Source organism: Schistocerca gregaria, chromosome 2, assembly GCF_023897955.1.
Source record: "Schistocerca gregaria isolate iqSchGreg1 chromosome 2, iqSchGreg1.2, whole genome shotgun sequence".
Lineage (NCBI taxonomy): Eukaryota > Metazoa > Arthropoda > Insecta > Orthoptera > Acrididae > Schistocerca > Schistocerca gregaria.
In genome coordinates this window covers 609226829-609250071 of record NC_064921.1, presented here as the reverse complement: position 1 = coordinate 609250071, position 23243 = coordinate 609226829, and the positions used below count along the sequence as shown (strand labels likewise).

The window sequence follows — 23243 nt, the reverse complement described above, 5'->3', positions numbered from 1 at the left end:
TAACTTCATCTACTTCGTAACCATCAATCCCAAAGTCCAGTTTCTTGCTGTCCTCATTCTTACATTTCTCATTACCTTCATCTTTCTTTGATTTACTCTCAGTCCATATCTGTACTCATTGGATGGTTCATTCCGTTCAGAAGATCATGTAATTCTTCTTCACTTTCACTCAGGATAGCAATGTCATCAGCATATTGTATCATTGATATCCTTTCACCTTGAATTTTAATTCCACTCCTGAACCTTTCTTTTGTTTCCATCAGTGCTTCCTCGATGTACAGATTGAACAGCAGGGGCAAAAGGCCATGTCCTTGTCTTTTACACCCTTTTTAATACGAGCACTTCATTCTTGGTCGTCCACTCTTATTATTCCCGCTTGGCCATTGTACATTTTGCATATGACTCATCTCTCCCTATAAAGTACCCCTACTTTTTTTCAAAATTTCAAAAATCTTGCACCATTTTACATTGTCAAACGCTTTTTCCACATCGACAAATCCTATGAATGTGTCTTAATTTTTCTTTAGTCTTTCTTCCATTATTAACCACTATGCCAGAATTCCTCCCCCCATGAACCATGGACCTTGCCGTTGGTGGGGAGGCTTGCGTGCCTCAGCAATACAGATAGCCGTACCGTAGGTGCAACCTCAACGGAGGGGTATCTGTTGAGAGGCCAGACAAACATGTGGTTCCTGAAGAGGGGCAGCAGCCTTTTCAGTAGTTGCAAGGGCAACAGTCTGGATGATTGACTGATCTGGCCTTGTAACAATAACCAAAACAGACTTGCTGTGCTGGTACTGCGAATGGCTGAAAGCAAGGGGAAGCTACGGCCGTAATTTTTCCCGAGGGCATGCAGCTTTACTGTATGATTAAATGATGATGGCGTCCTCTTGGCTAAAATATTAGGATCTCTGGGCGGGGACTACTCAAGGGGATGTCGTTATCAGGAGAAAGAAAACTGGCATTCTATGGATCGGAGTGTGGAATGTCAGATCACTTAATCGAGCAGGTAGGTTAGAAAATTTAAAAAGGGAAATGGATAGGTTAAAGTAAGATATAGTGGGAATTAGTGAAGTTCAGTAGCAGGAGGAACAAGACTTCTGGTCAGGTGACTACAGGGTTATAAACACAAAATCAAATAGGGGTAATGCAGGAGTAGGTTTAATAATGAATAGGAAAATAGGAATGCGGGTAAGCTACTACAAACAGCATAGTGAACGCATTATTGTGGCCAAGATAGACAAAATCAAATAGGGGTAATGCAGGAGTAGGTTTAATAATGAATAGGAAAATAGGAATGCGGGTAAGCTACTACAAACAGCATAGTGAACGCATTATTGTGGCCAAGATAGATACAAAGCCCACACCCACTACAGTAATACAAGTTTATATGCCAACTAGCTCTGCAGATGACGAAGAAATTGAAGAAATGTATGATGAAATAAAAGAAATTATTCAGATAGTGAAGGGAGACGAAAATTTAATAGTCATGGGTGACTGGAATTCGAGTGTAGGAAAAAGGAGAGAAGGAAACGTAGTAGGTGGATATGGATTGGGGCTAAGAAATGAAAGAGGAAGTGCCTGGTAGAATTCTGCACAGAGCACAACTTAGTCATAGCTAACACTTGGTTTAAGAGTCATGAAAGAAGGTTGTATACATGGAAGAACCCTGGAGATACTAAAAGGTATCAGATAGATTATATAATGGTAAGACAGAGATTTAGGAACCAGGTTTTAAATTGTAAGACATTTCAGGGGCAGATGTGGACTCTGGCCACAATCTATTGGTTATGACCTGTAGATTAAAACTGAAGAAACTGCAAAAAGGAGGGAATTTAAGGACATGGGACCTGGATAAACTGAAAGAACCAGAGGTTGTACAGAGTTTCAGGGAGAGCATAAGTGAACAATTGACAGGAATGGGGGAAAGAAATACAGTAGAAGAAGAATGGGTAGCTTTGAGGGATGAAGTAGTGAAGGCAGCAGAGGATCAAGTAGGTAAAAAGACGAGGGCTAGTAGAAATCCTTGGGTAACAGAAGAAATATTGAATTTAATTTTGCTGATAATGTTATTATTTCAAACCAACATGATCCAGTTTTGAACTGAACAACTTTTACTGTTTGAAAGGCATAAGCGGAGGAGAAAATATAAAAATGTAGTAAATGAAGCAGGCAAAAAGGAATACAAACTTCTCAAAAATGAGATCGACAGGAAGTGCAAAATGGCTGAGCAGGGATGGCTAGAGGACAAATGTAAAGATGTACAGGCTTATCTCGCGAGGGGTAAGATAGATACTGCCTACAGGAAAATTAAAGAGACCTTTGGAGCAAAGAGAACCACTTGCATGAATATCAAGAGTTCAGCTAGAAACCCAGTTCTAAGCAAAGAAGGGAAAGCAGGAAGGTGGAAGGAGTATATAGAGGGTCTATAGAAGGGCGATGTACTTGAGGACAATATTATGGAAATGGAAGAGGATGTAGATGAAGAGGAGATGGGAGATACGATACTGCGTAAAGAGCTTGACAGAACACTGAAAGACCTGAGTCGAAACAAGGCCCCCGGGGTAGACAACAATCCATTGGAACTACTGATGGCCTTGGGAGAGTCAGTCCTGACAAAACTCTACCATCTGTGAGCAAGACGTATAAAACAGGTGAAATACCCACAGACTTCAAGAAGAATATAATAATTCCAATCCCAAAGAAAGCAGGTGTTGACAGATGTGAAAATTACCAAACAATCAGTTTGATAAGCCACAGCTGCAAAATAGTAACGCGAATTCTGTACAGACGAATGGAAAAACTAGTATAAGCCAACCTCGGGGAAGATCAGTTTGGATTCCGTAGAAATACTGGAATGTGTGAGGCAATACTGACCTTACGACTTATCTTAGAAGAAAGAATAAGAAAAGCAAACCTACATTTCTAGCATTTGTAGACTTACAGAAAGCTTTTGACAATGTTGACTGGAATACTCTCTTTCAAATACTAAAGGTGGCAGGGGTAAAATACAGGGAGCGAAAGGCTATTTACAATTTGTACAGAAACCAGATGGCAGTTATAAGAGTCGAGGGACATGAAAGGGAATCAGTGGTTGGGAAGGGAGTAAGACAGGGTTGTAGCATCTCCCCGATGTTATTCAATCTCTATATTGAGCAAGCAGTAAAGGAAACAAAAGAAGAATTCAGGTATTAAAATCCATGTAGAAGAAATAAAAACTTTGAGGTTCGCCGATGACATTGTAATTCTGTCAGTAGCAAAGGACTTGGAAGAGCAGTTGAAAGGAGGATATAAGATGAACATCAACAAAAGCAAAATGAGGATAATGGAATGTAGTCGGATTAAGTCGGGTGATGCTGAGGGAATTAGATTAGGAAATGAGACACTTAAAGTAGTAAAGGAGTTTTGCTCTTTGGGGAACATAATAACTGATGATGGTCGAAGTAGAGAGGATATAAAATGTAGACTGGCAATGGCAAGGAAAGCGTTTCTGAAGAAGAGAAATTTGTTAACATCGAGTATAGATTTAAGTGTCAGGAAGACATTTCTGAAAGTATTTGTATGGAGTGTAGCCATGTATGGAAGTGAAATATGGACGATAAATAGTTTGGACAAGAAGAGAATAGAAGCTTTCGAAATGTGTTGCTACAGAAGAATGCTGAAGATTAGATGGGTAGATCACATAACTAATGAGGAAGTATTGAATAGGATTGGGGAGAAGAGAAGTTTGTGGCACAACTTGACCAGAAGAAGAAACCGGTTGGTAGGACATGTTCTGAGGCATCAAGGGATCACCAATTTAGTATTGGAGGGCAGCTTGGTGGGTAAAAATCATAGAGGGAGACCAAGAGATGAATACACTAAGCAGATTCAGAAGGATGTAGGTTGCAGTAGGTACTGGGAGATGAAGAAACTTGCACAGGATAGAGCAGCATGGAGAGCTGCATCAAACCAGTCTCAGGACTGAAAACCACAACAATAACATGCCAGAATTGCCTCTCTGGTGCCTTTACCTTCACTAAACCCAAACTGATCGTCATCTAGCACATCCTCGATTTTCTTTTCTGTTCTTCTGTATAGTATTCTTGTAAGCAACTTGGTTGCATGAGCTTTTAAGCTGATTGTGCAATAATTCTTGCACTTGTTAGGTCTTGCCGTCTTCGGAATTGTGTGAATGATGCTTTTCCAAAAGTCAGATGCTATGTTGCCAGGCTCATACATTCTACGCACCAACATGAATAGTCGTTTTGTTGCCACTTCCCCCAACGATTTTAGGAAGTCTGATGGAATGTTATCTATCCCTTCTGCCTTATTTGATCTTAAGTCCTCCAAAGTTCATTTAAATTCTGATTATAATACTGGATCCCCTATCTCTTCTAAGTAAACTCCTGTTTCTTCTTCTATCACATCAGACAAATCTTCCCCCTCATAGAGGCTTTCAATGTATTCTTTCCACCTATCCACTCTCTCCTTTTTATTTAAGTGTGGAATTCAAGTTGCACCCTTAATGTTATCACCCTTGCTTTTAATGTCACCAAAGGTTATTTTGACTTTCCTGTATGCTGAGTTTGTCCTCCCGACAATGATTTCTTTTTCAATGTCTTCACATTTTTGCTGTAGCCATTTCATCTTAGCTTCTCTACACTTCCTATTTATTTCATTCCTCAGCGACTTGTATTTCTGTATTCCTGAGTTTCCCCAGAACATTTTTGTATTTCCTCCTTTCATCGATAAATTAAAGTATTTCATTTGTTACCCATGGTTTCTTCACAGTTATCTTTTTTTACTTATGTTTTCCTTCCCAACTTACTATTATATTTAATTACTATGCACTTAAAGCAATGACATGTTCATGAGTGTGCAAAAAGAATAAAAAGAAAGAAATCACTGAAAACATGATGCAGCCACAATGACAAAATTAAGTTGAGTACAGAAGTTCACGAAAACTATAGCTTATAGCTCTTGTTCATAGGCTGTTGGGCACAATTTAATGACACTTAATGAGAAAGCAATGTCTTGTCTGTTCTGCAGTCGTTTTTATTCTTTACTGGAATTCTGCTAGCATGTGACCCATCTGAATTGTCTGCAGTGTGTGAAAGAGAGTGTCAGTCAACTTCGTATAGCTTGGCAGAAGTTAGTGAAGATGACTGACACTGCCTCAGCTAATGAAATAGCCAAATGTCTGTTGTCAATAGCCAAGCAGATGTCACATGCATGTGTTCAATTGCACATAGGTTGTGAATCTGTAATGTGCACATGAGCGATGCACTTCCTTCCTCTTTCTACTCAGTGTAGTTACCATTACCAACTGTAATAAGTTTTTTTAATTGATGTTCTCAGTTTCCTTGTGACAGGGTACTATGTAGCTTATTTAAAATGCTTTTGTTAATTATATGTAAAGAATTGTAATAAGTTGTCACATACATCAGTATAAATATTTTTCATTTATTCTGTCCAAAAGCTGTCTCATTGTCAGTGTGATTGCAGCTGGAAACTGAATGAAAGCACTATGTCATCAGCTCTTCCTTCACAAAAAATTAATGTTCCACAGCTAAATCAGTGACCATCAATAACATGTAATATTCCATAAACACATTTTTCATCATATGTAATCATTCTAAGCCACTTTGGTAATATTTGTTGAATGTCAGGTGTACAGCATAGGCTTGCTACATGGAAAATCAACAGTAAAAAGAAATTCTAATTCTAAATGCATTCAAGTGCTTGCCAATCCTATTAGCACTGCTATATTGTGATGAAGCTGTATAGAGTCCATATTTCCCTAGACACATAGACACGTGTTGCCCCCACCCAGCGAGTGAGGAACAAACACCATTCATGCTGGTCTGCCATAGATGCAGTGCTCTATTCCATACTATTATTTGTCTACCAATAATAACTATCTAACAATGTCCAATCACCAGCAAAGTCATTTAGAATTTGAGCAAAACACCAAAATGTGAAAATATGAATAGAGTTAGGGGCCTGAGTTGAGTTCAACACAAATTTTAAAGTTATATCTGTTTGCCACTTTCATTGAGCAGTAATAACAACTGACTGACTTCTGCATCAGATTTCTTGTTTAATATTCTTGAAGTGGAATTTCTGTAATGTGGCATTTTAGACTTCAGTTACTGCAATCCATTCTTTTTCCAAAAAACTGGAGGATGGTTGCAAATGCATGTTAGTATGTACCACTTTATTTTCTTCTTGAATATGGTATATTAGAAAGGAGACACATCCATGCCGATTAAAATCATGTCCCATACTTATTGACAGAATGTCGACATTGTCTCGTGCTGGGAGAGTTGTCTGCAAAAGTCAAAGATCTAAGATCAAGCCTTTATTCAGTGTGTAGTTTTAATATGTCCTGGTGATTCAAAAATGTGTAACATAGCAGAAGAGTAAACGTTTCATCCTGATAATGTGACATTAATTGTTGTCTGAAGCTTTTATTTTTATTGTAATAAGTCTGTGACTAATAACGATATATCATGGAATCCATAGTGATGTGCATAATATTTATGCAGATGTTGTTTGGTCCCAATTGCTAATCTTTATTGTTATTTATGTTTCATTTCTAGGTTTACATTAAAAAGTTGTATTCTTCTTGTTTGACAGCATGATGGTGATATCAGATTGTCGGGGCATGTATCATGGGTTGGGAAGTCCTCAATTGAGGTGACTGTGTGGCTGGAACAGTTACTGCATGGTTCTTGGCAGAAACTGACTAGAGCAGTTTTCCTCATGGCAGCTCGAAATTCTATTTTATCCGGGCCAGCAATAGTGAACCTTCTTGAGCCCGAAACTGAAGAAGAAAAGGAAATATTTAGAGGTGGTGAATGTAAGTATTGCATTCTCTCTCTTTTATATTTTCTGTTTGTGTGTTGAGCCACTTTTCACCTGAAAAATAGATGCACTCCATAATGGTGTAGATCCTATATGTCCTGGTAAATGATAGAGCTAGAAAGCACAAATTCCCTTGCATAGATATGGCATGTCTGTAGATTACATGGTGCTGGTATCTGCACATGTTACAGGCCCAACACTGTTAGGGACCTAGAAGCTGCACTGCCCATTATTACAAAAGAAAGATAACCATTAGCAGTTTTGAATTAAAATAAATATTATTACATTTTACGGAATATGGAGGCAATGCAGTTCATCAGGGCTATGGGTATTGTGCAGATTTAAACTTGCTCTGGATATGTGAGCTCTGAGATGGCACTCAATGACGTGTCATAAATTTTCAGTAAGCTTAAATATTTGGCAAACTTAATTTTCAGCACATTGCAATTGGATAGTTCAATTTGCCACATCATCAATGAATAATTACAAACAAAACTACCAATTAGTCATGAAAATTGAAATTTGTTTGGCCTCTAGCTAATTGCCGGCATTACAGTAACTTCTTGTTTTGGTTTAAGTGCAGTGTAGTTAAATGTACTTAAATTAACATAGTATAGTGCATTGTATAGTATTTTCAGTAATATAATTGGTAATTTTAAGCAATATCTAGTATTACTCAGGCAAATGAACAAGTACAACCAAGTATTACAAATGAAGTAACAGATTTGTGAAATAATTATTATTACACCACTGTTCAAATAAATCCAGTAAGCTAAATGTGGTCAACATACTGTACTCCATTTATTGCCTTAGTTAAGTTTTTAGTGCAGTTCAGATCAAATCCCATTAATTTTAGCTAACCCCATGACTATAAATATGCCAATAACCATTATTATTGTTATTATTATTATTATTATTAGTAGTAGTAGTAGTAGTAGTAGTAGTAGTAGTAGTAGTCTTGTCTCAAGTCAGCACATATTCACTTCAATTGTATTGTGCTGAAAAACTAAGTAGTGTTATTTCATAAAACAAATCAGCTCTCCACAAGAACTTCTGTATAATAGAAACAACAGTGCCAAACAAGCAGCATTTAAACACAAGGTAGTGATACTGTAAATATTCCATGAAAATTTGCAACAACGATGTTTTGCCAAAATGTTCAGCCCATTTACAACAAATTAGAACATTTAAATATATTAATAATGCATAAATTCCTCCTTGGTTGACTACTGTAGGGAAGCAGCACACCCAAGGCAGTATAGAAGTTACTAATATAGGTAATATTACCCTCCAAAGCAGTGAAAAAGACTTCAAGGAGGCAGTGATTAAAATTCTAAAGTTACATTTGATAATAGCTGTAGTATAACATTCTCCATTAGCCAAATTAAGGATATTTCTGGAAAAAATGGAATGGTCCAAAAATAAAGTAAGTGCAACAAGATGTGATGTTATAGTTTGTGGTGGCTTTAAAATAGAATTTCTCAGTAAATGTAAACAGAGAGCCATTCTAGTCAGTCTCGTCAAATAATATAATCTTACTGTAAACGTCGTAATGAGAATAACACCAACCAGTCAGCCAGACTTGGATCAATTCCTGATTGATAAATAGAATTTAAGTGATCTGTAAAAGTGTTCAGCACAAGGTTCCGTGACCATAAAGCTTTAATAATTTATGTGACGTTAAGTCTTATGTTATGGAAACCCAGTGACTACATCAAAATTTGGAGGCTTTCAACAATTGTTTCACACAAAGGAAAGCTGCCTGAGTTTCAGATAATTTAATTAGACACTGATCTGACACTCATTGTAAATGCCTTGTTAAAAAGGCAAAATGTGTCTAGGCACATAAATGAAATAAAGAAATCAACCTGGAGCATACAAAAGGCATTTGTCTTGTAAGCTACAGCAATTTATTTATAGTTGCTGCATAAATGGCCACCACAAGGAACTTGTTGTCTAAAATATACATCTGTATGATTACTTTGCAGTTCACACTTATGTGCCTGACACAGGGTTCATCAAACCACCTTTAAGCTACTTCTCTACTGTTCCACTCTTGATCAGTGCACAGGAAAAATGAACTTATAATTCTTAACATGTGAGCTCTGGTTTCTCTTATTTTATTATCATGGTCATTTCTCCATATGTAGGTGGATGCCAACAAAATATTTTCACACTCTGAGGAGAAAGTTGGTGATTGAAATTTCGTGAGAAGGTCTTGCAACAGTAAAAAATGCCTGTGTTTTAATGACTGCTATCCCAATTCGTGTATCATATCTGGATGTTATCTCCCTTATTTCATGATAATGCAAAATGAGCTGCCCTTCTCTGAATTTTTTCAATGTCCCCCTTAAAAAAAATCATAGTTCAACTGGAACCACGTAGGAAAATATGTGTTAGATCTCTGAAAATGTGTCTGCAAGATGTGCAGTTACCTACTTTACACTATATTCTTACCGCTCAATTTTTCTGAATAAATAATTTATTAATTATAATTGCATTTTCCTACAATTCAAGTAGAGAATAGGGAATATAAGCATAAAAAACAAGCTCACACTTTGCTGAGTTTCTTAATCAGTTTAACTATATGTGTAGTCTCAAATTTATATTGTTGCCCACTTGGATTCTAGGAACTTTTTTAAACATAGCATATCATTTAGTGTATGGTCACTACTACCTCTTTGAGGTCCCAGCATGCTATATTTTTCTTTAAATTGTACACATGAGTCTTTGTGTTATTAAATTCACTCATCTGTTTAATTCACATATCATATTCTGTAAATCCCATCATGAACAAGAGCTGTCAGGGATGTGAAACAAGTCAAATTATACATTAACAAGCAACAGCAACAACTGCTGTCTAAATCTCTAAAGTATGCAGACTATTAGATTACCTCATATTTTAGAAGAAAAACAGCCATTTCAATAAACTGCTACTTCTCTTACATCACTTCTAATATTTCTGTCTGTTGTGAGCCATGAGTGGGCCTTGTCATCTATATATGTACTGTGTCTGTTACAGTTCAGTTTGGATAATTAATTAGTATGCTTGCATAATCAGAAAACATTTCTGTTTTTGAGCAGCCCTCTTAAAATCACCAGAATATCATTTATGTAGGTTAGAAAAGGAGCACACCCAGTAATAAACATTCTCGATCTCATGTTTCCCTATTCTGAGGTTAATTTTATTACTGTAGTGCAGTTTATCCATGTGACCATCTGATTTCCATTATGGTGGTGAAGCAGGTAAAGGGAAAGCCATAACATTTCAGTTTCTGTGGTAGAATTTTATACCTTACACAAGCAAAGTTGTTGACTAGTTCATTGTTTATACCCAACAATCAGGTTTTAATAGTTCAGCTCTGAAAGGACTTCATTTCTGAGATCATGTACATCTTTCTGTAGATAACTATTTTGAGAAGCCAATATGACAGGCAGTTGATATGTTGTGCTACTATCTCAACACAGTTTGAAGAGACTGTAGTGAGTAAAAGGGGTCACTAACGGGAGATCTCTATTTTTATATGAGAGCACCACTAACCCATTTTTAAGTTTATCAGGAAACATGCCTAGAGTCGTTGACTAATTACAAAAACTGTATAAAAGGTTGCTACCAAGGCAGTATAAGATTTTTGCTCTCTGATGGCGACACCACTACAACTAAAAGAATTACTACAATTTGCAACATAATTAATTTTATAATGTCATGAGATGCTGTTGGTTTTTTTTTCTTAATGGCTGTTGATGGAATAAACTGTTGATGGTATATAACTACTTTACCTGTATTTAGTTGTTTGTTAACAGATGCCATTTTTGTTGTCATTGTGAAGATGTAATGATAGAATTTGGTGGCCAGTGATTTCTGTTAATCATAACTTCTGTCATAGATTGTCTGCAAAATCAGTAACACTGACAACACTATTTCCTTTCCCTGGTATAGTAATTCCCAGATTGTTTTTACTTAATTCTACATGTTATATTCTTTTTGCATGTTTTGGTTATTTGATAACAGGCAGAGGAAATTTTTAATACTGATGTCAAGAGTTTGAACTCTTAGTTACAGACTGGAATGTGTTGGTCATGATTCCATTTCACAATATTTTTATCTTATGATATTTGGCTACCTGTTTTACATGTTTTATTCAGAATAATTGACCATTGTAGTTAGGTAAACCATTTACTTTCACATTTACAGCTAATTAACTATTTGGTTCTAAGAACAATTTATAATTATCTTGTGCTGCAGTGTCATTTTCAACCTTTTTGGGGGCTTAGTGTTAGGCCTCAGTAAAAAATGGATGTCAACAATTATAGATGTCCTTGGTATGCACTCCCCCACAGGAAGATAATATTAAAGTCATCACAAATATTGAGTCTCCAATTAAGAACACCTAAACTTATAAACTACAATTGAAGTTTCTGGGTGGAATAATACATCAAAGAAAGGAAAGGCAACCATTTACCTATGAATGATTGATGTGTTGTGCATAGAAATCTGCAACATAAAACAATATTTCCATTATCTTTCGAGCTCTTGCTCATTCTCTGGTTAACTTTCACACATGTCTTTATACTTTTAGTAGAAGAAGAGCAAGATCTGAAAAGCTAGAACAGGAATGAAAGATAGAAAAGGTAAAAACCTAAGGCAGACAGAAAATAAAAATGGAGCAAGCAGTATTTATCCCTGCATCTTAGTTTCTGATAAGCAGTGTAGTAAGTCATATTCAGACCATTTGGTAGGCAAGCTCTCAGTCGATAATAACTTCATTGGCTGCTGTAAAAAACATCATGTACACATGGGCATTACTTGTTACTATATTCGATTCGCATTTCACCTCATGCATTTTGATGTAAAACTTTCCAGCTGCATGCTGAATGCAGTCACCTGTCATTATTTATAAATGCTGAAGGTAAGTGCATACAGATGTATTAATACTCAGTGTAAACAAGGAAGAAATGTTTGGAAAAGCAAGTTATGTATATCTGATTTCTCTCAAATGTCTCATTAATTTTCAGTGAGAACTCTGTCGTTAGTGCTAAATTTAATTTAATATGGAACAACACTTTAAACATCTATAGAGTCCTCTGTTATGTGTTTATAACATTGTTGCAGACTAAAAGAATCATTTTTGTTTATGACGTGTTTCAGTAAGGAAGAAACGACGTGTAAAAGTACAGCAGGAATCACTTTTCAAAATGACACCAGATGTTAATGAGCAGAGATTAATCCATGACCTTTTCCTGAAAACAATTGATCTACATAGAATGTCGTTCCACAAAAGAATTCTGCCTCCCAGGAGCTTATGGATGGAAGATGCACAACTCAGCAATATTGTTTTTAGTCACCCTGAAGTAAGTATATATATTCATAGTTACAAGTAATTTTAAGGTGTGCTATGTCATTAATGGTTTTACTGCTGTCTTTCCAAACTCATTTGTCTTTTCATCAAGTTTTACTGATAGTTTCTGAATGTGTTACTGCTCTGTTTTGTATAAGACTTTAATTAATTTAGAGCAAGCAGAAACAACTTCTCATATTGCTTCAATTCCAAAAATGCTCTCCAACTAAATGTCCAGGATTTACAAAGCCACTTGTGGCAATTGTCACAATAATTAGGTAATAATATTTGTAAGAATTTTATTCTGACCTAAAGCACAAGTCAGTCTTTTCACTCTTATTTTTGAATAACACTCTTAGTCAGTATGTTCCCATCTTAAATATATACTACATTGTGAGAATGTTGCCTGTCAAGCATGTTTCACTACCTTGGCTCTTTTAGTGATGAGTAATATACATTTTCTACCCATATTTAGATTTATTTTGAGTGCATTTGTGTCGTATGCCTATGTTTATGCAGCCTACTTGTCAAAGTTATCTTTCACAACTTGTCTCACATTTTGTAATCATTCTTCTTATGTTTATGTTCACCTTTTTTTCCAAGTTCAAGAAAAAATAATGACATTGATTACATGTAAATACTTAACGATGGATAAATAAATAAATAAAACAGCAAGTCTTTTTGTTTTTGTATTAAGCAAATTCAAAAATTAAGTTTTTTCTGTTTTCCCAGTCTAAAAAAGAGCTTATTTATTATTCTTTAGATATTGAAACATATGGAGATGAGAAAATAAGACAGAAGTTTGAAACAGAAAAGACTGCATAACAGTAGAGATAGTGATGAACATTTTATGATATCAGTAGTTACATTCTGAGAATGATTAATATTGTTTCATGTATTATTGGAACAATTTGAGAGTTAAGAATCATTCACATTAATAAATGTTTTTCAAAAGTTAATATGGCAAATATTGGAAAAATTTACCTTGACCTGTTGGGTTTGAACCACCAGTCTTTGAAATACTACAACAATTGTGTTATGGTAACAGGAGACTCCAATCTAATTTTCAAAACTGTATGTTTGCCTGACTACATGCCTTAACTCTTTGCAGTATGTGATCAAATGCTTCTTGTCAATATATTAAAAATGTACTAACAGCAGAGTGTCTCCTTCCATTCTTCTCTCAACTCTACACAACAGTTGATTGATTCTGGTGATCGCAACACAATTTGTCATATCTCCTCAAGATGGGTACATTTATCATATAAAAGACTTTTAAAGAGTTGTTTTATTCCTTATTCTCCACAATGTTGATTGGTACACACAATGACTGAAATGTATGAAATGATGCACGTTTTCTAGGACCGTAACATGCACAACAAGGTTTTTGGGGGCTTTCTGATGCGACAGGCTTTAGAACTCTCTTGGACTGCTGGGTATTTGTACAGGTATGTAACATCATAATTGTGATTTACTGTTCAACATTATTTTGGTATTGCACACATAAGATATAATTTTGATGCAATGATTTTTATGGTGCTCTTTATTTATATATTAATTACTGGAATCTTCAAATGGAACTACACAAGCTTTCTGTTGTTGACAGTAAGTTGCATTGTCTCATATATTTTAGAAGTTGTTGGCAGCTATATGTATTAAGTAATTTATCCTTAGTGTAGATATGTAAGAAAGGGTCATTCAGTCTCAGGCACTTTGAATAACCACTACCTAATATATAGGAAGATTTAACAGTTTTCCAGTCTTATATTTCGACAAATGTTAATGTTGTTTTTATTTGGAATATTGCATGTGAGTATGTCGTGGGACACCACCAGATCATATGTATCTTAAAAACAAAGATTCCAAGACTTACCAAGCGGGAAAGCGCCGGCAGACAGGCACAATGAACAAAACACACAAACACACACACAGAATTACTAGCTTTCGCAACTGATGGTTGCTTCTTCAGGAAGGAGAGGGAAAGACGAAAGGATGTGGGTTTTAAGGGAGAGGGTAAGGAGTCATTCCAATCCCGGGAGCGGAAAGACTTCCCTTAGGGGGAAAAAAAGGACAGGTGTACACTCGCACACACACACACACACATATCCATCCGCACATACACACACACAAGCAGACATATTTAAAGGCAAAGAGTAAGGGCAGAGATGTCAGTTGAGGCGCAAGTACAGAGGCAAAGAAGTTGTTGAAAGACAGGTGAGGTATGAGCGGCGGCAACTTGAAATTAGCGGAGGTTGAGGCCTGGCGGATATCGAGAAGAGAGGATATACTGAAGGGCGAGTTCCCATCTCCGGAGTTCGGATAGGTTGGTGTTGGTGGGAAGTATCCAGATAACTCGGACAGTGTAACACTGTGCCAAGATGTGCTGGCCGTGCACCAAGGCATGTTTAGCCACAGGGTGATCCTCATTACCAACAAACACTGTCTGCCTGTGTCCATTCATGTGAATGGACAGTTTGTTGCTGGTCATTCCCACATAAAAAGCGTCACAGTGCAGGCAGGTCAGTTGGTAAATCACGTGGGTGCTTTCACACATGGCTCTCCCTTTGATCGTGTACAGTCCAGGCGGAACTTCAAGGAATCCTCAGAACCTTAGGCCCCCTACAAAACCTTTCACCTGACTCCATCAAACTCCTGACCCCACCGACACCTCGCACTCCTACCTTCTACCTACTTCCTAAAATTCACAAACCCAAACATCCTGGCCGCCCCATTGTAGCTGGTTACCAAGCCCCCACAGAACATATCTCTGCCTACGTGGATCAACACCTTCAACCCATTACATGCAGTCTTCCATCCTTCATCAAAGACACCAACCACTTTCTCGAACGCCTGGAATCCGTACCCAGTCTGTTACCCCCGGAAACCATCCTTGTAACCATTGATGCCACTTCCCTATACACGAATATCCCGCACGTCCAGGGCCTCGTTGCAATGGAGCACTTCCTTTCACGCCGATCACCTGCCACCCTACCTAAAACCTCTTTCCTCGTCACCTTAGCCAGCTTCATCCTGACCCACAGCTTCTTCACTTTTGAAGGCCAGACATACCAGCAATTAAAGGGAAGAGCCATGGGTACCAGGATGGCCCCCTCGTATGCCAACCTATTTATGGGCCGCTTAGAGGAAGCCTTCTTGGTTACCCAAGCCTGCCAACCCAAAGTTTGGTACAGATTTATTGATGACATCTTCATGATCTGGACTCACAGTGAAGAACAACTCCAGAATTACCTCTCCAACCTCAACTCCTTTGGTTCCATCAGATTCACCTGGTCCTACTCCAAATCCCATGCCACTTTCCTAGACGTTGACCTCCATCTGTCCAATGGCCAGCTTCACACATCCGTCCACATCAAACCCACCAACAAGCAACAGCACCTCCATTATGACAGCTGCCACCCATTCCATATCAAACGGTCCCTTCCCTACAGCCTAGGCCTTCGTGGTAAACGAATCTGCTCCAGTCCTGAATCCCTGAACCATTACACCAACAACCTGAAAACAGCTTTCGCATCCCGCAACTACCCTCCCGACCTGATACAGAAGCAGATAACGAGAGCCACTTTCTCATCCCCTCAAACCCAGAACCTCTCATAGAAGAACCCCAAAAGTGCCCCACTTGTGACAGAATACTTCTCGGGACTGGATCAGACCTTGAATGTGGCTCTCAAGCAGGGATACGACTTCCTAAAATCCTGCCCCGAAATGAGATCCATCCTTCATGAAATCCTCCCCACTCCACCAAGAGTGTCTTTCCGCCGTCCACCTAACCTTCGTAACCTCTTGGTTCATCCCTATCAAATCCCCAAACCACCTTCCTTACCCTCTGGCTCCTACCCTTGCAACCGCCCCCGGTGTAAAACCTGTCCTATGCACCCTCCCACCACCACCTACTCCAGTCCTGTAACCCGGAAGGTGTACACGATCAAAGGGATAGCCACGTGTGAAAGCACCCACGTGATTTACCAACTGACCTGCCTGCACTGTGACGCTTTCTATGTGGGAATGACCAGCAACAAACTGTCCAATCGCATCAATGGACACAGGCAGACAGTGTTTGTTGGTAATGAGGATCACCCTGTGGCTAAACATGCCTTGGTGCACGGCCAGCACATCTTGGCACAGTGTTACACTGTCCGAGTTATCTGGATACTTCCCACCAACACCAACCTATCCGAACTCCGGAGATGGGAACCCGCCCTTCAGTATATCCTCTCTTCTCGATATCCGCCAGGCCTCAACCTCCGCTAATTTCAAGTTGCCGCCGCTCATACCTCACCTGTCTTTCAACAACTTCTTTGCCTCTGTACTTGCGCCTCAACTGACATCTCTGCCCTTACTCTTTGCCTTTAAATATGTCTGCTTTTGTGTGTGTATGTGCGGATGGATATGTGTGTGTGTGTGTGTGTGTGTGTGTGTGTGCGAGTGTACGCCTGTCCTTTTTTCCCCCTAAGGGAAGTCTTTCCGCTCCCGGGATTGGAATGACTCCTTACCCTCTCCCTTAAAACCCACATCCTTTCGTCTTTCCCTCTCCTTCCTGAAGAAGCAACCATCGGTTGCGAAAGCTAGTAATTCTGTGTGTGTGTTTGTGTGTTTTGTTCATGTGCCTGTCTGCCGGCGCTTTCCCGCTTGGTAAGTCTTGGAATCTTTGTTTTCAATATATATATATAGTGTGTGTGTGTGTGTGTGTGTGTGTGTGTGTGTGTGTGTGTGTGTGTGTGTGTAGCTGGGAGGTGTGGATGGGGGCGAGGGGACACATGACGATGGTTGTTTATTCTTCACTCAGCCCTTTTGCTATATATGGTGTGGTTAGGTTATCTCATTCTGTTTTATGTGTTCCGCCCATAGACCTCCGGTATCAATTAAAACTATAGCATATGCTTAATATCTGGCATCTTCTAGGTGTCTTTTAAATGGTCTCAGCATATGTATTTTCAATATATTTACACATTCCTATATTCAAAATTAATAACAAAAGTCAGATCTAAATGTACTTCGATATTCACAATGACACTACAAGACATTAGAAAGAAGTCCCATATGGATCTTATGTTCTCGTTTTGTGTTTCTTATTTCAATGGAAAACCTTTTAACTTGCTCACAGCGTACAGCAGGTAGGAGACTATACATCTTAGGAAATTAAAAAAAAAACTGTTAGAGTTATTTCTTTGTAATGACTTATGCTATTAATTACCTGAATCTTTGGGCTCTGGAAATGCAGGAATTGAAATTTTTGGTAACAATATCAACTGTGAATTAATGTGTTTGCTGAAAGCAAACTGCTCATATGCTTTTCAGTGCCTCCAAAAACTACCCTACCTACATGAGGCTCATAATAATTGAGGATGAAACAATAGAGCAAGTCAATGGGATTAAATTCTGGGTGTCTACGACCTGAGACAACCGGGAAAAACCCGGGAATTTTGTTGAATTCTGGGAATTTGTCATTGTTTTTGTTTTCAGTTAAATTTTTGTGATTTTGACAGGTAAGAACAAATACTCTAACAAAGGATATTACTCCTGCTACTGCAGAATAATACTGCAGCAAAAAAACATGAACGAGAGAAAAAACTAAAATAAAACTTAAATTGCAAAGGAAATGCACCATATACAGCAACAAAACACAGTGCTCATACAAGTGTCTTCCAACAGCAAAACGTTTCAAAGGCTTCAGGAAGACTATGCACAGCTTTGTAACAACATATTGCCTCCAATGAACATGACATCACAACTGTTAACATTAGATTTGTTTTAGCGGGTACAAGTGGGATCATGCACATGCGCAGTTGAGTAGTATCTTCTTCTGCTTCTGGCTACAGCAGAAACGTGGCTGTTGGATGTGTGAACAGTCCCAAAAAAAAAGGGGGGGGGGGGGGGGGGGGGGGCAGCTAGGTGCTGCCAGGAAAAATTTTACTGGTGCACCCAAGCTGCCAGTTGTTTCACAAAGCGCCTAATCCAGCGCACGTTGGTCTATCGATTATTCGTATGACTTTGAAACGTGTCCCTATCGGTTTTTGAACATTGTTGAACACATTCTAAGTTGATTTCTGAATTAATCATAAGTTGATTTGTGAATGCGTACATAGTGTACGTGATGTCTCTGTCAGTGGAATCCTCGTCACATCTAGAAATAAACTTTCCTGCAGACAAAAGGGGCTATACGAGCTGAGCAGAGTATAGCCAAACAAAAGAAAGCCAACCTCTGTCTGATCATGTGGTTGATTGGGTTTTGCGAATGATGAGCGTTGTTACGATTACCAACGAATCCATAAATTCAAACTACCAGAGTGCGAATAAACAACTAACAGGAATAACAGGTAAGAAAGATTACGTATTATCTTCTTGGTGTATCCAAGAAAATGAAATTTTGACAGAAAATTTTTGGACAAATCGCTATACTAGCAAGGTTCAGTTGTACAGTCTCCGGCTAGCAGCCACTTTAAGGTCTATTCTGAAGGTAATGCGGAAAACGCATTGTACAAACACGTAACAATGCCTAACCAGAGAATAATCGCGGGACAACTAAACTGGTGATTCTGGCAGAGTTAGTGAAGTTAACCAGAGAATAAGCTTTGACATTGGCAGGAATAGATACAGAATTAGTGATGACAACATTGTTTGTTAGAACGAGGAATGAGAAGAAACGGGGACATCACACAAATTATGGAAGAATAAGACGATTCGAAATTTATATAAAAATTTCGCACAACTATTTTTCGATCTCATGCTTGATAAACTGCAGCATATGAATGAAGTATTTCCTAACGTAAGTATTTTGCTTGTAGTAGGCCTTATAGGCATTTGATATTGGTACGTTGTGAATTATTTTCTGCCGTGTTATAAAAATGACCATTTCTGCCAAAACAGTCTTGTTTATTTGGCATGTGTTACAATTGCTGCAGTATTATAAAGGCCTATTTTGTTTTATCTCACAGACAGTTACAAAATATAGGTAATCAGGTCGAGAAACCACACCAGTCTTGGGCCTATTTGTAATTACTGCTTTTTCAGTATTAGACAACGACATTTGGATTTTTCACACTTGACGAACTTTGATGAGGTAACAGATCCTTCTGCAGAAAGGAAAGCACGCTATGCAAAACTGTAGCAAGATTGGAGAGAAAAAATTCTAGGAGCTAAGGATTGAAGAAATGTGTGCTGTCTTACTTGTATCTTCTCCTTACTTGTTTTATGTATCCTATATTTAATTTTATGTCACACACAGCAGCAGGTTGTTATCTAATCGAGAATAAAGAGTGCAAATTTTCTGAAGAGTTTTCTTTTAAAAAAAAAAAAAAGAGAGAGAGAGAGAGAGGGGGGGGGGGGGGGGGGGGCAGGATGTCAAACCGGTCTACTGGAAGCAGGAGAGGCACCATAGGACATTTTAATTTCCATTGTCCTGAATATAGTTTGATGGCATCCAATACAAAATATACACATTTCAATTCCACAGACCAAAATACAGTGACATGCGATAGAAGAATGCTGTGTAAAGAGGTGTGGCGCTACACTTTGGCACACTTAAGATGAGATAACATGTCTTACAATTCCTCGGACACGTATGTTTTTTGTATCAGAGTCTTCAGAAAGATGTGCACTACAAAATGAACATATTTTTGAAAATTCGATTTTTTAAATTCTTTTTTTAATTTTAATTTTTGACATCCTATCTCAAATGCTCGAGGGACGCAACTATCTACTGCTGCCCCGGTTTGGAAATATCATAGATACAGGTCTGATGCGCAGAGCAGTCTGAGTTATAATAGGGAAGCGAGTAGTCTCCATGTGACCCGTGTTTACATTTAGTGATTTTGCTGTTTCCTCTTTGTCTACTGCACTCACGTCAAATGAAAACAAAATTGATTTCTTTGGCTGGGAGCTATCATGTGAATTAAAATACATTCACATAATTGCAGAAGGCTAAAAGACATTATTAGTTTCAGATTTGATTTTATTTCCACCTTTCTGACAGTCAAGCATTAATTGCTATGCAAAACAATGAAGTTATTTTTATCGGTTTGCTGAAGAAATTTTCTTTTATTAATCTTTTCCGCTGAGGCAGTCAATGTATTTGAAACAATGGGGTTTAATTGCAAACTATTGGCTAGTTTCAACTGTTCTGTGCATTTCAAGTGAATGTTTGCATCTTCTAGCATGTATGGCATTATTCCATAACAAAGAACCAGACATGAGCTAACAAAGTACTGGTACCCAAGGAAATTTACATCCCAAAACCACACTGAAAAGCTTAATATCAGGTCGATTCCTACTTCACTGGGAATCTGGGACTCATGTAAAAATCAGCTCTTTGATAACGAGCCACTTAGAAGAATTTATAGCCCAGAAGGTCACACTTTTGTGATATATCTTAAAATGTAATATGTGCATAAAAGACCAACATTATATGTGAAAGCTTAGGTTCTCTTGCAGCGTATTGGCCTTAGAGACCAATTTTATATGTGAAAGCTTTGTTTTTCTTGTAGCAACATTATATATATTAATGTAAACCTTTAACTTTCCCTGTTCATGTGTTTGCACTACTTAACAGTGATGTTGCTATTGGCTGACTACACCACAAAAGTAGAAATGCATATAGCAATAAAGAAGAAAAAAAGTATGTTAATGGAATAGTATATAATTGGTCTGAGTTGTTCTATTATGATTTTTTTGCTAATTTGCAGTTAATCAAGATTTTAACTATAAATCTAGTCTGATGAGCTGTGCTGTGCTCAGTTATTAGTGAATTCTCTTAAACAAGCTAGTCTGTTTAGCAATACTGTATAAGTTATAGTTAAAAGTTTGTATTGCATAAAGTAAATTGAATTATGTTCTAAAAAATTCGGTTTATCCAATGCCTGTACATATCTTGTACATGTAGGATTTGATGCACCAAATAAACAAACAAATAAATAAATAAATTAGATAACAAATTTTCTCTTCATCATTAATTGTTTATCCACGCTAGTAGTTAGCAAGATACTGCCTTAATTGCTTTAGATAATTAATACAATTATCCTGATGGTCTGTGGTTAATGTAGCATATAGAAGCATTTCACCATACTTGCGTCAAACTTAGTGTGCTTTATTTGTTCCACAACCCTGGACGTTTTCTTTCATGATGGAACATGCAGAATACAACCTGTGAGTGAACTAAAGTTGGTTTGGATGCTGTCAAACCACAGAGTGGACAAAGTGGACATAATAAAAGTCAGTGAGATATCTAATGACATAACTACAAGAAAATTATTCAACTGGAACAAACACAAAGAATGCTTTGAGGAGATGGACTCATTCCAACGCCAATACCTCAGTAATACCATAAATATGAAATGGGGTCATCCAAGCATAGCATGACCAATGAATAGGAGCTAGTAGTCCACAATGTGAAAATTGCAAGGCCATCCAGTGAGAAAGTTGTACTGTATAACAGTCAGTTAAGACAAAGTCTGAATGACAGTTTTGTACGTATAGTGCCAGTTTCAGAATAAATGTATCAAATGGCTACAAGTAATTGTTTCCTTTTCAAGTATAGAGGAAAATGTTGAGAGAGGGAAGAGCTGGAGACAGTTGACTCTTAGAGGCAGTTGCAAAGAGTTAACTGATTCTGTCACTAATTCTAAAACAGTAGCAGAAAAGCAGGAGAAATATTGGTTGGGTTGGCTAGTTGGTTGGGGGTTGAGGGACTAAAGAGTAGTGGAAATAAAGTGAGAATTGCAATACAGAGACAGAGTGGGGAAGTAGCAGAGTGGAAGGGTGGTGCAGTAGCATAGTGGCAGCTGAGAAAGAGGCACAGAGGCTCTTCGCAGTATGGGGAGCAGTGGTCTAGCTCCAGAATGGGGGAGTGGAAATGTGGTAAAACAAGAGTGACAGTGGCACAGCAGAAAAGCAGCAGAGTGAGATATGGCTGAGTGGGAAGCGGCACAGTGAGAGAATGTTGTGGAGCAGTCAAACAGCTGAGTGGTGGAGTAAGAAAGCAGGACAGAGGTAATGTGTGAATTGGAGTGCAGCAGGTTGGCAGTGGGAGAACGGCAGTGTGAGACTTGGAGAGGGGCAGATTGGTGGAGTATGAGTGCATTAGTAGAGTGAAAGAATGATAAAGCAGAACCCAAGATGTTAGAGTGGTACAATTACAGAGCAGAAGACTGTGTAAGAGAAGAGTAAAGGCAGTGCTTGATTTGTGACGGTGTTTTAATGTAACCTCTTTCGTTCGGGGTGAAAATCAAATATCAAGTGACAAACTTTCAATTCATTTAAATTTCAAACCCTGAGATTGTGATGATCAATTGGCGACACCCCGCCAGCTTGGGTGGTCTGTATCTACAACAGATGATGTTAAGCTTAATATTTAGACAAAAGAATGATACATCACAGAATACTAAAACTAATTAAAATACCTTACCTTTAGATGCTGAATTTGGTCTCGTTGTCTTGATTCTCGCCATGGTGCGTTCCATCCATCTAACATTGTTAATATTAGGTCTGGGTCTTTGTGTGCTAATGAAAACTGGTACTCGCTTTTTGTTTTACTATTGATTCTTCATTTTTATTAATTTAACTTTTTCACAATAATTTCCATCTTCATATCACATACTATTTATAGTTACTCTCTGTATAAGACGACAGACTTCCTTCCGTACTCCCATCAACAGTCCACTTCACAAAACCACGCTCTCCCCACAACAGTCCAACTAACTGACTCCAACAGTCACCTTAACAATGTCCGACTCTCTACCTTTCACACACGAATGTCTTTGGCTCACACTGGTGCCAACATATTCTCCAGAAATAAACAAATAAAGTTCACATTATAGAATAATATAATAAAAAAAGATTTGGGCAAAATTAAATACTACATACAATAATATTAAATTAAAAAAAAAATATAGAAATGACATGAAATCAATGAAATCGATTATAAGGTTGGTATCGCACTCTTCAGTAGTCCGTTACATTACAGTGTGCACTGGCACACTGTGCCGGTAGCTCTGATGAAAAAAACTCAGAACTGTTGCTGCAGTTGAAGCAATGTAAAACAAA

At 37.9% G+C, this 23243-nt stretch overlaps 1 protein-coding gene across 2 annotated transcripts in view; it reads left to right on the top strand.

The window, feature by feature from the left end:
• LOC126334575 (acyl-coenzyme A thioesterase 9, mitochondrial-like) overlaps positions 1 to 23243 on the top strand; it is a 91555-nt gene that overhangs the window by 52763 nt on the left and 15549 nt on the right. For both annotated transcript variants that reach the window (XM_049996961.1, XM_049996962.1), the window contains 3 exons: positions 6622 to 6844; positions 11999 to 12201; positions 13551 to 13636. In XM_049996961.1, the coding sequence (XP_049852918.1) occupies positions 6622 to 6844; positions 11999 to 12201; positions 13551 to 13636 (512 nt within the window). The remainder of the gene's footprint in view (positions 1 to 6621; positions 6845 to 11998; positions 12202 to 13550; positions 13637 to 23243) is intronic.